At 38.0% G+C, this 17,043-nt stretch overlaps 3 protein-coding genes across 3 annotated transcripts; 1 reads left to right on the top strand and 2 right to left on the bottom strand.

The window, feature by feature from the left end:
* Positions 1-6: 6 nt before the first annotated feature.
* Positions 7-7,095, bottom strand: smyd1a (SET and MYND domain containing 1a). The gene is made up of 10 exons (XM_055200254.2): positions 6,866-7,095; positions 3,769-3,945; positions 3,442-3,655; positions 3,234-3,364; positions 3,104-3,142; positions 1,672-1,855; positions 1,409-1,501; positions 909-1,072; positions 658-826; positions 7-214 (listed from the first exon to the last, which is right to left on the bottom strand). Exons 1-10 carry the CDS (start codon positions 7,000-7,002, stop codon positions 122-124), a joined length of 1,401 nt encoding a protein of 466 aa, XP_055056229.1. The 5' UTR covers positions 7,003-7,095; the 3' UTR covers positions 7-121.
* Positions 7,096-10,577: 3,482 nt separating this feature from the next.
* Positions 10,578-12,960, bottom strand: spra (sepiapterin reductase a). The gene is made up of 3 exons (XM_055200249.2): positions 12,544-12,960; positions 11,887-12,177; positions 10,578-11,404 (listed from the first exon to the last, which is right to left on the bottom strand). The coding sequence occupies exons 1-3, from the start codon at positions 12,848-12,850 to the stop codon at positions 11,214-11,216; spliced, it is 789 nt and encodes a 262-aa protein (XP_055056224.2). The 5' UTR covers positions 12,851-12,960; the 3' UTR covers positions 10,578-11,213.
* A 530-nt stretch (positions 12,961-13,490) lies between these two features.
* exosc2 (exosome component 2) lies at positions 13,491-16,099 on the top strand. The gene is made up of 9 exons (XM_055200248.2): positions 13,491-13,693; positions 13,996-14,097; positions 14,178-14,223; positions 14,309-14,398; positions 14,690-14,755; positions 15,323-15,391; positions 15,484-15,660; positions 15,736-15,864; positions 15,942-16,099. The coding sequence occupies exons 1-9, from the start codon at positions 13,569-13,571 to the stop codon at positions 16,020-16,022; spliced, it is 885 nt and encodes a 294-aa protein (XP_055056223.1). The 5' UTR covers positions 13,491-13,568; the 3' UTR covers positions 16,023-16,099.
* Positions 16,100-17,043: the final 944 nt, after the last annotated feature.

The following is a 17,043-nucleotide window of genomic DNA, read 5'->3' as shown; positions in this document are numbered from 1 at the left end:
ATGTGATTTGGTTAAAATGCCTTTATTATGAAGAGTCAAATCAGGCAGATTGAAGCGTTATGTCTCTGTTAGATTCATGATGATGATGATGATGATGATGATGTTTAATCTCCAGCGAGTGTCATTGACTCAACACAGCTTCTCTCATGTTATGATAAACCTCTTCATTCTGTTTGAACAAACGCAGCTCCATCTCTGTCTGCACACGCATTGTCTGAAAAACACAAATTACATCAGCTTCTTTATTATCTTTAAACTCATAAAGGTCCTGTCAAGCTCAATATGTTACTCTGGTGGACTGATGAAAATGAGTTTTGTAAAATGGTCAACTAAAAACAAATAAGGTTAAAAACTATTTTATCTGTATACATACACCCTTAGATCTAAATGTTAATTTGTGTGTATGTGATGATGTTCATGCTACTGAATCATGTTACTGAATCACATTACTAAATTACGGTATTGAATAATTGAATTATGAGATTGAATCATGTTAGTGAATCATGTTACTGATTTATGAGAATCACTTTTTGAATCATGTTATTAAATTACATCACTGAATTACGTTACTGAATCACTGATCATGTTACTGAATCATGTATTTAATGTTATTGAATCATGTATTGAATCAGGTAGGGAGTGCGGCTGGTGCTTCACCTCCAGGTCTTGTGTGATTGGATGGTGTGGTCCATGTGTGATTATCAGGATACCAAACGCTCTACAGATCAGCTCATGACCGACCTCTATCAAACCTGCACGCCAGTGTGTGACTCCTGACCTCATGATCGCTATTCCCAGCTGGGCATTGTTGGGATGATAGAGTTTACTAAGAATGGAAAAATAAGGAATTAAAGAGGATGTATTTTTGACTTTATGAACTATATTTCTATAATCCTCCACAGACTGACCCGTATCCCTTCACCATCCTGAGAGCGTATCCTGATGCCTCCTGAAACTGCTGGAGAAAGCTGAGAACTTCACTGACTTTACTGAGGATACGCAGCACATGAAGATTTGTGTCTTCAAACACAGGATCCTGCTTCTCCAAACACTCATGACAGAGTTTAACCACCTTCAGCAGAACATCACATCATCAATAAATCATCAATGAATGGTCCTTGTCATCCATGTTCATCAATATTCTGCCCTTCTCAAATATGAATAGACCGCCACAGACAAGACTGAAGACCAGACGCAAGAAATACAGACATACTGAAACATCAAGACTAAACCATCTCAGAGCTCACTGTCTGGTTCTGTCTTGAAAGAGTTATCATTAATCATCTATAAAGAAACAAACAGGACTGATGATTGGGTTTTATATCAGTCGAATAAATCCACTTCCAGAGACTCACATAAGTGTTTGATATATCGTTGAGTTTGTGTTTGATTTGAGCAGATGTTTTACCTCACGGAAGTTGCCCTCAGTTTGAGCTTCTTCAATCTTCTTCAGAGTCTGGATACTAAAATCTGTCACCTGCTTCACAGCATCAGATGATACCTAAAGACAAACAACTTGAATAAATAATGAAACCATCTCACATAAAGGATTCATTCATGATCCAAAAATCACTACTTCTCACAGTATACTCGTTCATTATCTAATGAAGATTTATCAAGAAATGAACTTTCTGTGTTTTGAATGATATGTTGATGATGACTGATCTAAACCTTTTCTTTGACAGCCGTCATGAGATCGTCTTTATCTCCATGAGCGCAGTGATCACAACTGCAGTCAAAGTAATACTGCTGCTTCAACAAACGCTGACGATCTTTAGACACGTTCAGAAAATCCACATAACTGACAGTCAACTCTTCTCCTGTTGAGATGTTCCCAAGAGCTCGCAGTTCAATCCTGACATCAGATGAGAAATAACAAGAGACACGGACTGATAATGAGTTCATTATCAAGACTGAAGTGTATAGAAATTAAAGAAAGACATTCACCCTCTCCAATATACTGTTGGACAACAAACTGTTTTAACCAGATTAACATCAGCTGCTATTCGGTTCAACTGGTAATGATGGTCTGGATTAATTCTTTTTTAAGGTTTTTGGGCACCACAAGCTTAAATCTAGCTTGTCAAACAACCTAAAAACTTTAAGACCAGCTAAACCTTGAGTTTCTGGCAGGGAAGTTAACACTGATGTACTGCTGGGGATGTTTTTTATCCACTATGAGTCTTAATTTGGCCACAACTTTCTCTGTGTTTCAGCAAATGGAATAATTTATGGTGACAAATCTTATGTTGACAGATATTTTGGGAAAATGCTTCGAAATATTAGAAAAACTCAACAGTACACCGTGGGCAAATTCACTACCGTTTCATTATGTTCAGGATGAAAACATCCACTAAATTAAACTGCTGTAAAAATGTATCAGATTATTATTTTTTTGCATAAATCTGTTAATCAACCTCGATTTGCAATAAAAATAGGTTGTTATAATTAAAGGCAATGAGGCAAAAACTGTAAATGAGGGAGAAAAATTAAACTCTGATGCTGCACAAAAACAATGTTTTTACTAATCTTTGACATGCCCAAGACCGTGATAAAAGGTAAAAAAAAAATCATTTGTTTTGACAGATTCATTCGTAGGTAGAAATATAGAACATTTTAGGCCTGATAAATGAGGTCCCTGGAATTTCAGTAGTCTTTATGAGTACTGAGGTTGATCAATAGATTTATGCAAAAAATGTGATTTTTTTTAAAAGTAATTTCTGAATGAATACAAGCTCAAAAAAATGTATTGAATTGTATAATGAAAGAGAATGATTATTTCATTCAGATGAAATGAAGCCCTGTGGTGTGTTATTTGATGTGTTATATTACAAGAATACAAAGAGCAACATTCAAGATCTCTAATCTTCTATAGAATCTTCAGAGCAGAATCTGATGGATGTTGAAATATTCATGCTTACAACACAACTTAGGAATTACGAACGATTGAATACACACACAACAAATTAAAAAATGCATCAGTTAAGATTGAATTATTCATGAAGTTGTGCTGTTTTACACAACATCAAATAAAGGTTTTCTTAATGTTTGTGTATTATAGCGTCAACATGACACAGATGTGATGTTGTTGAGAGAGACTCACCTTCTGTCCGAGTGAAACGCGGTATCCAGAGCTGTTTGACTGTAAGACAAAAACACACACGCTGGATATTTAAAGACACACGCCTTTATCAAGGACAATACATTCATTCAGAAGTCCTTTTAACACTCACTTGCCGTGATTCAGGACGACGGTGCAGTTTGGCCAACAGTTGTGATTTACCAGACAGAGGTTTGGAAAGAGACCGACCCCAACGGCCTGAAGACCTCTCTGATCGTTCAGTGTAAAACCATTACACTTAATCTGAAGAAGACAGAAACCTCTTACTCACCTCAATTAGACATCTGCAGTTTGAATCCTGTCAATAAAACGACACCTACCACACCAAAGATATGAGCCACGTAATCCTCTCCCACCGGCTTGCTTTTCTTAGGCCAGTAATGAAGAAAGCTTTGCACGTCCACTTTGAGCTCCTTCAGGTCCTCAGGAGACATATCAGACAAATGATCCTCCAGCAGGTCCAGAGTGGTGAGCTGATTGTCTGAGATGACGCCCGTGTCCTTCTGCATACGCCACATGATACGAGCGGCCAGACTGAAACAGACACAATTCACAGATTTTAGCAGACAAATAAAAGAAATGATCCAATGATCTCTGGAAATCATATAGTATGAGAGATTGTCTCTCTCACCTGTGATTTTACTCACCGCACATTTTCATTGGGTTTCTTTCCCATCTTTCTAATGGCAGAACACTCTTGTTTGTGCTCGTCCCAGGCGGCGCGCTGGCACGTGCGGTCGCAGTAGTGGGCAAACTGACACTGGGCACAGCGATGAGGGTTCAACTGACGCCGAAAACAAGCGTGACAAACCTGCATAGAGAGACTGTCAGCACATGAACAGGTGTCAACATTACACACACAACTGTCTTATTATCATTTTATTTAACAAACACAACACATTTTACAGATGTTCCTTTACAGGTCAAACCATTCAATCTAAAGTCCATCTACTTTATGAAATCTAGCAGGTTAAGCCTATAAAACCTCAATCCACTGTCTAGTAAATCCTAGATTAATAACTTCAGTGCGAACAAAACAGAAAATGTTCACAGGATGAGTTTCTTACAGATCATTTCTGTATGTAGGCTATATTATTTGCGGTGCGTTTTCATAAATCTGACCCTGATGTTAAGATCTGTCAGAAAGACTTAAACCCATAGACGGAAATCCCAAGGGGGTCAGTGGGACATGTCCCCCCCTGCCCAAAATGACAATTATAAAACGGCTCGTTCTGGTTCCCGGTAACCCCACGGTTCAGACCGCATTACATAAGTATCACTGCGCCACTGTTGGTGCTTACTGATTTATGAAAACACACACCACAGTCTTTAATCATATTTTTAATTTGTCTACAATTGAACAATTATGGCGATATCCAGATAAATGTCAATAAATATTGTTGAGTGAGGATGACACTTTTTTTTAAAAGCGGAGCGTTAATGTTTATTTAAAGAAGATAATTTTTCTAGAAGCCAAAACTGGGTGGCAACTTGACAGGGAAAGAGTTAAGCATTCTTCCACACTTGATTCTGAGGAACTACTTTGTTTGGCGGAAGAGTAATATTTGTACTAATATAATTACCAATTATTTGTGTTTTATTTTATTAAACCCTGTTATGCATATGAAGTAACTGTTTTATAAAAGCAATAAGCCCCACGAAGCAGTGGTGTTACAGTGCATTTTATAACAGCTAAGGGTGTTTTACTCTGCTTTGCGTCGTGCCTAACAACGCCCCTAAGCTGTTATAAAATTCACTGGTTGTCAGGATCCTGCCAGATCCTTGTTTATATTTAGATCTAGTCATCATGGCAGGGTTCTGACAGTACAATGTTCTATGTGGGAGATGCGTGGTTTTAGTATTGGTTTATTCTGACCATGCATTTCCCGGGTCTTGTCACTTTTTCTGATTTCCAGGTGTATGTAATTTATTTGGTCCCTGTTTAAGAGTCCTTGTGTTTGTTGCCTTTTACGGGTTCGTCATTGTGTGTGATTTGTAGTATTCCACTGAGATGTTCATCTTCATGTTCATGCTTAGTGTAGTCTCGTGCGAGTAGTGTTTTCCCTGTTCTGTTTACCCCCTCATGGGTTTTGTTTTTGTATTTAATAAATCATTATCGTTTTTGTATCTGTGTCTGCATTTGGGTTCTCTCCGTGTCCAAGTCCTGACACTGGTAACCCACTGCTTCTTGGGGCTTATTGCTTTATTAAACACCACACAAGCAACTCCAGTAAGTCGGCTGTTTTATTCCCTTTTAACATTAGATGAAGTGATTCTTTTCCCTTTATTAAATTAATCATGACAAACAATCATGATATTGAAGTATTTTTCCATGAGGCCGCTATATTAGAGATTTAGCTGTTAGGTGACAGTCATGTTTAAAATTTAATTCAAAAACATTGCAATAAATAAATGATTTAGATATTTCTAGTAAATGCATTTACACTTTGAAATTCATACATTTTTTATTCATTTGTAAAATTTAACTTGGACAAAACGTGTAAATGTCATAAACTTTTGTTAAACACTGAGCTTCTTTTTTGCAATAATCCAAAATTTTATGGGAAAAATTAATGGGCTTTTTTGTGAGAGAACCAGCGTCCCCCCCGGCGGCACTCTATAGATGCTGGAATGCTGTTGAGAATTAAAAATTAATAAATTAATAATACAAGTATAGAAGTGTGTGATGACCTCACAAGCATGGTGTGAATGACATCATCATCTATAATAAGATGACACAACAGCAGATGATGTCACTGAGAGTACACATCTCTCTCAGGTTAAAGCCAGCTGTTGTTGTTCAGACTTTAATAATTGTGTTAAGATGAACTGAAGGTGTGGAGTTTGGCTGCTTTCTGCCCTGCGGCTGCAGACGACTGCAGAGTCTCTTGACTTTTTATGGAGTTGAAACTGTGATCTGTCACATGAGATCTACATCTATACATTACAGACAAACATCTGAAATATCTCAAACTTTCCTTCTACTCGAGTCACTTCTTCAGCCAACAAACATCTACAGACACATGAATGTTTTACTGGACAGAATGAATTTCACCTATTTAACCTTTAAACACAACATCTTGATTACAAAGCCCCAACCAACTTACACAATAATACAGCACTAAAACAAACAGAACACATTCACAAACATAAGTGTTGATGATGTAATCTACTGTATTTCATCATGTATGACATCATCATCTGTACAGTACAGATTCATCATCATCACATTGGAAATACTTTGAATGTGTTTACTCTGAAGGGTTACTGTATATTGGGTTGTTAATCATGGGCATTTCTGACAAAACCAAGCAATTCATTCATGCAAATAAATCCAGATGTGTAAATCTGCCACCACATTCATGCCCAAAAGCAGAGTGCTTCATTCTTAAAACTAAAGCTTCATTGTCAGGCTTCTGTATTCTTTCATAAAGAAATGTTGTGTTGTACAAAAGGTCCATTTAGTGGAAAAAAGATATCGCTCCTTTTAAAAAACCTTTGACTGAATGTTTCTTAGGAAAAGCAAAAGTGGTTCTTCTGGCACTGCTGCAAAGAAGCGTTTTGGCACCTTCAGTTAAAAAGAGCTGCTGTGGTATCAGGCACGACATAGATTTACTGTTACTCAATGAAAGCAGGTGACCTTTCTCAGTTACCAAACTATCAGAAGTCATTTCATGTGTCAGCTATGAGACACTGATGACATCATCACCAGGTGTTATTTCACCCGTATGTGCACCGGATTACCTGTCAAACACAACAGCAGCGAAGCTGGCCTCAGAAAACACAACTTCTCCTGTCGAAATGTCTTTGGTAGCACGAAGGCCACGGCCCTTTTCTCCGGCCGAAAACACTTCCACCGGATCCATTTTTCCTACGGTCATCCTGACACGAGCTGCTGTCTGCTCCGGCTGCTGGAGGATCTGTTCACAGCGTTACCACAGATTACCTTCACGTTCCCCTGCCCAACCTCCCTGACATAACCAAAAATAGACTTCATGTTCATGTGCCTGGCGCTGCTATCTGTCCTGGAAAACTGAAGAGAAGCATGAAGGAAGCTCAGAGATGTTTGTCATCTGTGCCTGCTGGAGCTATTTGTGTCCGTCAGCTGCGTCTGCTCATCACGAGGTGACATTAAACTGAGTTCAAGATCTACTGCTGCTCCTTTTGGTACATTTACATGAAGTGATAACTGATGAAGAGAGATCAAAAGAATAAATAATGAAGATTATAAAGACAGCTGATGTGAGTTTATACGTGCAGAAGAATACAGAGATCAGACTGTGATTAATATGTGGAAAAAGTTTCATCTCTCCAAACACTTGCGTAATGTTTCTCTTCAAACTGTTTACAGCAGACGTGGAGAGAAGAAACCAGCAGACGTCTACACAGATCCTGCAGTCAATCAACAGGAGCAAATCCTGCAGACGCCGCAGATCTGCGCAGACACAAGATCTATCATTTCTCTACCAGCAGTGTCAATGAACAGAACTGCAAACATTTCAAATGAGTTCTTAAATATGTTGTCCTCATCTGCCATTGGTCAGCCCCGCCCTGAATTCACGTCATTGGTTGGAGCAACAGTGCTGTGGGTGTGGCCAGGATCCGATGATCAGCGTCACAACTACTTTAACCTATATGTTTTTTGCAGAACTCCTATACGCCTGAAATAAACATTTGTTGTGGCATGGTTGTTGGTGCCAGACGGGCCGGTCTGAGTATTTGCTCAGTTACTGGGTTACTTATTTCTAGGGTTTACAAAGAATGGTGTGAAAAAGGGAAAAACATCCAGTATGCGGCAGTCCTGTGGGTGTAAATGCCTTGTTGATGCTAGAGGTCAGAGGAGAATCGTCCGACTTATTCAAGCTGATAGAAGACCAACTTCGACTGAAATAACCGAGTTACAACCGAGGTATGCAGCAAAGCATTTGTGAAGCAACAACACGCACAACCTTGAGGCGGATGGGCTACAACAGCAGAAGACCCCACCGTGTACCATTCATCTCTACCACAAATAGGAAAAAGAGGCTACAATTTGCACGAGCTCACCAAAATTGGACAGTTGAAGACTGGAAAAATGTTGCCTGGTCTGATGAGTCTCGATTTCTGTTGAGATATTCAGATGGTAGGGTTAGTCAGAATTTGGCGTAAACAGAATGAGAACATGGATCCATCATGCCTTGTTACCACTGTACAGGCTGGTGGTGGTGGTGTAATGGTGTGTCTAACCTGAGCATTGTTTCTGACCATGTTCATTCCTTTATTTTTTTATTTATTTTTTTGTTCTTTTATTTATCAATGATTTATTGTTTTTTTTCTTGTGAACATGAGTACCATCGTTTACAATAAAAGTTTGTAAATTTTGTCCAAAGTAAATACTGGAACTAATAATGATACAAAATGTATAGAAGACGGTAAGAAATACAGTAAAATAGAGATGAAAGAAAAAAAGGGATAACATGCACATACATAACATACATGCATAAACATACATAAAGTAAGAACTATATACAAGTTGTCAGAGATGAGTGACATACAAGAAGACAGTGTCTATGCAGTGAGACATATGAAACAACAACAACAAGAAGGCAATTTAAGTCTTTGTGAGATTCTTCTGTCCAATTCCTAAGCATCAGTCAGGTTCTATTAATAGAAGTGAGGCTATCATGGGTTTGGCTCCAGTGCACAATAGTTGAGATTTTTGAATTATTTATTATAGATGTGGATCCCTCCAGACGAACAATATCTGCGAAATAACACAACCATTTTTGTTTTGACAGAGAGTTAGGAGGAAACCAGGAACTAATGATTGTTTTCTTTGCAGCTGTTAGTCCTGAGAAAAGAGTGCGTTTTTGGTTCAGAGTCACTAGCCGTTTCTCAATGTCAAGGATACTTCCTTGGCAGGACTAGTCCTTACAAGTCACTTCCTTCAGAGGCTAGGCGAGGCTCCTTTTAAGCATTCGGAGAACACGTTAAATGGAACAGGCTAGCAAGTGCACGTCATTTCGTCATTACGTGATTGAAAGGTGTGCTTTCGGTGCTGCGCGCAGAGGATTGTGGGTGATTTCAGCGCGTGAAGAGCGCGAAGGATACAAATTTGCATCCTTTCCTGTATTTTGGATATTTCTCGAACGAAGGACTCAGTCCTTGGCTGAAATTCTAGCTTCCGAGGATCCTTCCTTGACATTGAGAAACGGCTAATGTTACTGAGGAGTCCTCATCAAGAAGAAAAAAAGAAGGTTCAGGGTCCAAAGTTATTTCCAAAAATTGTGATAAAACAGTTGAGACATTTACCCAGAAATTATAGACTGGGTGGCATTCCCAGAAGATATGTAAAAAACTGCCCACAGCATCAAGATTACAGTTGTTACACACAGGGGAGAAATAAGTTCATCCTAAAGCATTTTAGGGGTGTATAATAGGTTCTGTTAACTACATTGTAGTTTATCAGCTGGTGGGGAGGATTTTAAGAAGAAGCTGATATGTTTTGCCATATTATTTCCCAGTTAAGGTTGTGATCTTGAATTACAATCTCTCTGTCCCAACCTCGAGTAATACCCAGATTACCACACTTCTTCATAGCGAGGTTGCCATAGATAGAGGAGACATTGCTGGTTGCAAACCAACGAGTCATGGAGTGAGATGTTAAGGGTCTGTCCCAAGGGACCCCATAAGCCTTATGTGAAGACCTCATTTGTAAATACAAAAGCCATGAAAACCCCGGCAAATTATAATTTGACCGTAGATCATGACATGTCCTTGTTCATCCCTTTATGACCACCATGTACTCATCCTCTGATGGCTACTTCCAGCAGGATAATGCACCATGTCACAAAGCTCAAATCATTTCAAATTGGTTTCTTGAACATGACAATGAGTTCACTGTACTAAAATGGCCCCCACAGTCACCAGATCTCAACCCAATAGAGCATCTTTGGGATGTGGTGGAACGGGAGCTTCATGCCCTGGATGTGCATCCCACAAATCTCCATCAACTACAAGATGCTATCCTATCAATATGGGACAACATTTCTAAAGAATGCTTTCAGCACCTTGTTGAATCAATGCCACGTAGAATTAACAAGTTCTGAAGGCGAAAGGGGGTCAAACACAGTATTAGTATGGTGTTCCTAATAATCCTTTAGGTGAGTGTATATCAGATTTGAGTTGTTAACTTGAGAAACACTGTGACCAGAGCAGACTGGATTCATGCATAAATTGTTTGTTAAATTGATTCAACATCTTTTTCATTATCAAATGTCAGTTTGGACAGCTCATACATTTATTTTTGTCTAGGAATAAATCCCTGTCCGGGAAACTGCCCATATGTTCATGTTTTTTTACAGTCTATGGTCCTAACCAACAGACAGTGAGTGTTTTCAGTTAAAATAGATCTGATTAATACAGTCTGAGACAATAGTATCTGGTGGACAGAGTACAACTCACTAAGTGTGGAAACTATGGTAATGCAGGACTGTAAGTGGGCGGGGCTTTATCAAAGTGACCTCACATTGATAAGGGAATCAAAACAGCATATCTAATGAGACTGCTTTGGTTTAATGGGGATTAAAAAAACAAGGAGTGGGATTTTTTCATTGTAGTGTGGTTGTGATCACACACTGCCAACACACATTTATGTCCAAACACCTTGTAAAAATGGATTTTGTATAATAGGTGCCCTTTAAACTCCAGTTCTTTAATATATTCTTCCATCTGCAGACAAACAAACAAACAAACACATCAACGTTTGTAAAGCTCCACAGCTGCCTAATGATCAACAGAACACAGAAAATGACTCTTAAGAAAAACTGTGTTAAGAATATATATATATATATGAAGGATTATTATAAAAACATTTAAAAAAACAGCACAGCTGATGTGTCTTAGTGTCTTGAATACTGGCTTGGATCTTCTGACGTAAAAAAATATATAACGGGAATTAGAGGAAAATATTTGATAAGACATTTCTGATAACATTACTGGTCCCTAAGTATCAAAAAATAAAACTAAATTAAAGTCAAGGCAAGGCACAGTTGTCAATCAAATGATTTAGATGTGTTAGAAGAATCAAAGGCTGTCTGTAATGTCATAAACCCTATACATCATAAAAGTCCAGATGAGCTCCAGACGTGAAGTTCCCCTCCAGCAGAACCTTCATGAGTTTATTGACAGACACTTCACATGTAAGCAGTTGACCCTGAACATGCAGGTTGTTGCATTCGCTCCTTATGCCGCTGTCTGCACTGATGGTCCTCGCCTGCAGCTGCATGTCTGTGTCCAGAGGACCTGCAGTGAAAAATAACATCACAACATCAAGACTTAGAGAACTCACAAACTAAAGACAAAAATGACAAAAGAATGGATGCAGATGTTTGATATGCAGAATTAATTATATGTGCTATTGTCACTTCACATTAAATCAAATCTATGTAAAAAAAAATAAGTAGAAGAGTAAAATTGATTACACTAATATTTAAAGGGGTCATATCATGAAAATCTGTCTTCATGTTTAAGTGCTATAATTGGGTCCCCAGTGCTTCTATCAACCTAAAAAAATTGAAAAAGATCAACCCAGTAACTTAGTTTTGGTAAACCATTCTCTGCAAGCATGTGAAAAAATAGCTCATTGAAATTTGGCTCCCCTTGTCATGTCAGAAGGGGATCTTCTGCACTATCCAACCACAACACTGCCATTTAGTGCACAGAGAGAGAGAGAGAGAAAAATTGACAGTACAATTGAGTTTAGTTCTGGTTGTTATGTTGTGTACCGGGTGCGTAGCTGAGGACTCGAAGATCCGCTTCTTCTTCAGCCAGCACGCGGAACATCATCTCACGAGCCGCTTTACCGGTGCAGTACAGAACCCACGAGGCAAACGGTTTGATCGCACACAGAGAGCTGATGTTAACGATGACGCGCGTCAAACCGGCGCGCCGCGGAACTGTGTTCAGAACTCCAGCGGTAAAACAGAGCGCAGAACTGACGTTAAAGGAGAGAAACGAGTCCACTTCATCCACATCCGTGAAATCACGACAATAACGGGACACATCGCCCAGAGACCCTGCGTGCACAAAATACAATCACACATTATAAAACATGACAATGTGTTGTGCACGTGTACAGGTGTTACACAACATTATAATGCTTTTCAATACCATTATTAAAAATCTGCTGTTAAAGGGATAGTTCACCTAAAAATTTAAATTCTGTCATAATTTTCTCATCTTAGGTTGTTTTAAACCTGTATGAGTTTTTTTTCTGATAACACAAAAGAAAATATTTAAATAAATGATTGTAAAAGATTAAAATTTTACTACAGACAGAAAACTCAGACACTTTATCAGTTTGTTACGATCCCAGCTTTAAAGAACGTAACATGGTGAATGTTTGTAAGACTCAGTTAAACAAATTAATTACTCTTAATGACCTGCATTATTGAAGAGCAGCAGATGATCAATATCCGCGCGTTGCGTCTCCTTGACCTCAGTAAGAACGCGCTCTATATCTTCTTTACGCGCTAAATCCGCAGCCACACAGCGCACCGTCACTTGTGACGCGTCGCGGGACAGATGCGTCTGTAGCTCCTGCAGTCGGTCCTCTGATCGGGCCGCCAGAATCAGAACCGAACCGGCATCCACACGACCCGCGATCTCCAGTGCCAGAGCCCGACCGAAACCTCGTGACGCGCCAGTAATGATGACAAGCGCTTTACCGAAACCTTTAACAGCGTTCATTATACACGCAGATCCGATTATACCCGATGGTTTGGTTTCTGCAAATTGTAATGCTACACTGATGAACAAATATCGATTAGTCACGCCCCCCGGAAACAGACCTGTGACCACGTCCACACACTAATATTATAATTAATCCCACATTACCTTCATTCATTCAGTAAAGGCTAAAATATATCTTCAAATGCATACAGACATAAGGAAAAACAATGAATGATTATTGTATATTATGTCCATTAGGGTACTGTAAAATTAACTAGGCTTGTAGTCAAACTATAACTATTTTAGCAATGTACGACACGATTTTATTAATAACTGTCTGTAAGTTTATGATCTTTTATATAGGGTGACTGAATTGATGACAACTACAATACATTTAATTCAATTCAATTCAAAAGAAGGAAGAACATCAGAAATAGCTGTCATTTCATTCAAAGGCTCGTACTTGATTCAGTGCTTCACGAGAAGACCCCATAATGAAAAAAATGCAATGACTCCCCCTGCTGGACGTTAAGTCTCTTACCTATAGATTACAAAACAAAAGCGCACATATTCGTGTCTCTACATTAAACCGTTTATTTAAATAACACCATGAATGAAATTTCATAAATAATTTAGCTTGACATTTGGACGCAAGCGTTTCTTGGATTCCTTTCATGGCTTTTATTTTGAAAGACTGAACGGTTTCCGCCATTTTGGATCGGTGTGGCGTGAAAGCATGGCGGCAGAGATGAGATTACCAGCAGTTCATAAACACATTTCATTACCAGCATCACAGTTACAGGACGATAAACGACTGGTGGTACCTGGTGAAGTCATCACATCTGACACCGGGTTCATGAGGTAAAACATCAGTGAGGAACTTCATTTGCTGAATGAAGTTTGATGCTGATGAATGTTCATCACTATCAAAGTGTTTCATTCTGAACTAAATGAAGGCAGTGATTCAAACCTAATGTAAAAGTAATGCATCGTTGAGTAAATATTACATTTGGTGAGTGCTTGTCTACAGGAAAACTTTGGAACACTGTTTGGGTGGGATGATATATTTTGCATGTAATTGTTGTCTAAGGAAGTAACTTAATATGCAGCCTACATGTAAAAGCACGTACTGTATGATGATGATGATGATGTTTATTTTTCAGAGGTCATGGCACATACATGGATGAAGACAGACTGACAGCATCAGTTGCTGGAGAAGTCGAGCGGGTTAATAAACTCATCTGTGTGAAGCCACTCAAGACCAGGTAAATATAAAACTAAACCTTCATGAAGTCTGTGAATCTGTTTTACACTGTTTAATGTTCTCGCTGTTGTTGTTTTTTAGATATAACGGTGAAGTTGGTGATGTGATTGTTGGCAGAATTACAGAGGTCTGTGATGTTTACTGATATCTCTGATGGATGTTATTGTTGTTGTTTGTGAAGCTCTTCTGATGTTTTTTCTTTCATCATTCAGGTGCAGCAGAAACGATGGAAAGTGGAAACAAACTCTCGACTGGATTCTGTATTACTGCTGTCTTCAGTCAATCTACCTGGAGGAGAACTGGTGAGAAACATTTCACATGAATAGTCAGTTATAATGTACAGACACACAGTCAGCAAGTCTTTAAGTCGTGTTGTTTCACATTTACCTGCCAAAGAAAGAAATAGATGTGAAATATTGTTGTGAGTTTAAAGGATTTCTAATTGCTGTTAGTAAAGTGCTCATTCATAATGACTTTATATCTAATAATTATGACTTCTGTCACTTCATATATTTTTACCAAAGCACTTACTGTATAAATGGTCCTCTGTATAAATTAGTTTTATTTATTTATGTTATGTTTTGTTTTGTCAGAGACGTCGATCAGCTGAGGATGAATTGGCCATGAGAGATTATCTTCAGGAGGGAGATCTCATCAGTGTATCTAGAGATTTATATTTTATATATTACATGTAGATATTAATGTCAAAATGAGCCAGTTTACTTTCTTCAATCTTTTCCTGGTTATGTTGTGTACAAATAATTAGTGCATGTTATTGCAAAGAAACAAATGCAATAATTGAACTTTATATTGGCTGACCTCACAAAACCCTCTACATTTTTCAATCACCATCATATACAAACCATCTTTCATTTTCCATTTAATTACTAAATGAATACCCTAATATATATATCTCTAATATATGTGTGTATATATATGAGTCATATGTATATATTTTATATTTAAAGGCGACATTTCACAAGAATTTTTTAAATCTTTAGTGTCTCGTGTCTAGTGCAGTATTATTATTATAATATAAGTTCCCTTTCTGACATCACAAGGGAGCCAAATTTGTTAAAAGCACTGGGGACCTCATTATAGCACTTCAACATGAAAAAAGTCAGATTTTCATGATATGTCCCCTTTAAGACTGTGTCAGACTGTAAACAAAGTTTAGATATTTGATTATTATAATTTCCAGCTGATTTCTTTAATTTCTTTTAAAGGCAGAGGTTCAGTCCATATTTTCTGATGGTGCTCTTTCTCTGCACACTCGCAGTTTGAAGTATGGAAAGGTAAGAAAGCCGATTCTTACGTCTGCACTATAAGTCATTATGCGTGCATATATATAAGTCACGATGAGTGTGTACGTGTTGTGTTTTATCAGCTGGGTCAAGGTGTGCTTGTGCTGGTATCACCATCTCTAGTGAAGAGACAGAAAACTCATTTCCACAATCTACCGTGCGGCGCCTCCATCATACTGGGAAACAATGGTTATGTGTGGCTGTATCCTACACCAGGTCAGCTGGACGAGGAGGCTGGAGGATATTTCACCAACATGGAGGTGAGACTCGTGATAACATTATTGGACTGTATATTCACGTAAATACGTAATAATCATTTCTCTTTGCTCTGTTAGCCCGTGTCCCTGTCGGATCGGGAGGTGATTTCTAGGTTAAGGAATTGTTTGTTGGCTCTGGGAGCTCATAAGGTTTTGCTTTACGACACAAGTGTGCTTTACTGCTATGAGTCTTCTCTTTCACATCAGGTAAAGTTGCTTTGTGTCTCTCATCAAACATGTTGTTGACCGCTGCTGGTCCCATTCAAATGTTCGTCTCTTTGTAGATTAAAGATATCCTGAAACCAGAAGTGATGGAGGAGATTATTCTGGAGACACGACAGCGTCTAGTTGAGCATGAAGGCTGAAGTATTTGTTTGTTTTTGTGCTCTAAATGTAAAATACCACAGATTTTCTTTCTAATAAATACACTTTTCATAATTCAGATGCCTTGTTGTTGCTATTACAAACAAAACTCAGTGTCCACCTTGTTTTAAATGTGTTAATAGATGTAAAGTTGCTCATGTATATGCGAGTCAAAACTAATACAGACATTGTTGAATGTACATACATGTAGCCTACAGAATCTGATTACTAGGCCTGTAACATAAATGCTATCATTTTAGTTATCGTGTAGGCAAGACTGACATGTGCTAAATAAATAGTCAAAATATATTTCGAGTTCATTTTCATTTCTCAAACACAAACGACTCTCAGTGGGTCTCATTCACTAAGCATACATAAGCAGGAATTTGTACAGATGTTTTAATAAACAAATCATGATTCAACAAAAATGTTGATGCTAAAGTTTCTTCTAAATGTATGCAAAAATATAAGAACAACTTAGACCACACGTACGCAATAGTGATGAACAAGGAAAAATATATATATAAAATACCTTTGTTCTAATTTATTACATTTTTGCGTACATTTAGAAGAAAGTTTAGTATGAAAGTTTTTGTTGAATCATGATGTAAATGAGACCCACTGGGATTTGTGCGCTGTTACTGTTGATCCGATAGATGGCAGTGATGTAAACATCAGATATCACACATCTCAAAACACTACAACTGATAACAACGATTGCACATTATTTTATCATTTACTTGTAAAAGTTATGACTTTGGATCTAGAAACTAGACAAAGTGTCGTTTAAACAGAAAAGCTAGATTTACCACCAGGACGAGTAAAGAGCTAAGATGAACATAACCTAAAACCAAATCTGTATTTCAATTTTGAATAATCATTTGTTAACTTGGTTTTTAATCGATATCGACCTGAGGAACTCGACCGAGTTTTTTGATGTCATAGAAAGTATACCCATTTTTACATATGTGCAATACAGTATTGATAAAAGTTAATTAATTATAATATTATGTGCAAAATATC

The sequence above is a fragment of the Misgurnus anguillicaudatus genome, chromosome 22 (genome assembly GCF_027580225.2).
Source record: "Misgurnus anguillicaudatus chromosome 22, ASM2758022v2, whole genome shotgun sequence".
NCBI lineage: Eukaryota > Metazoa > Chordata > Actinopteri > Cypriniformes > Cobitidae > Misgurnus > Misgurnus anguillicaudatus.
This window is presented reverse-complemented; position numbering and strand designations above follow the sequence as displayed.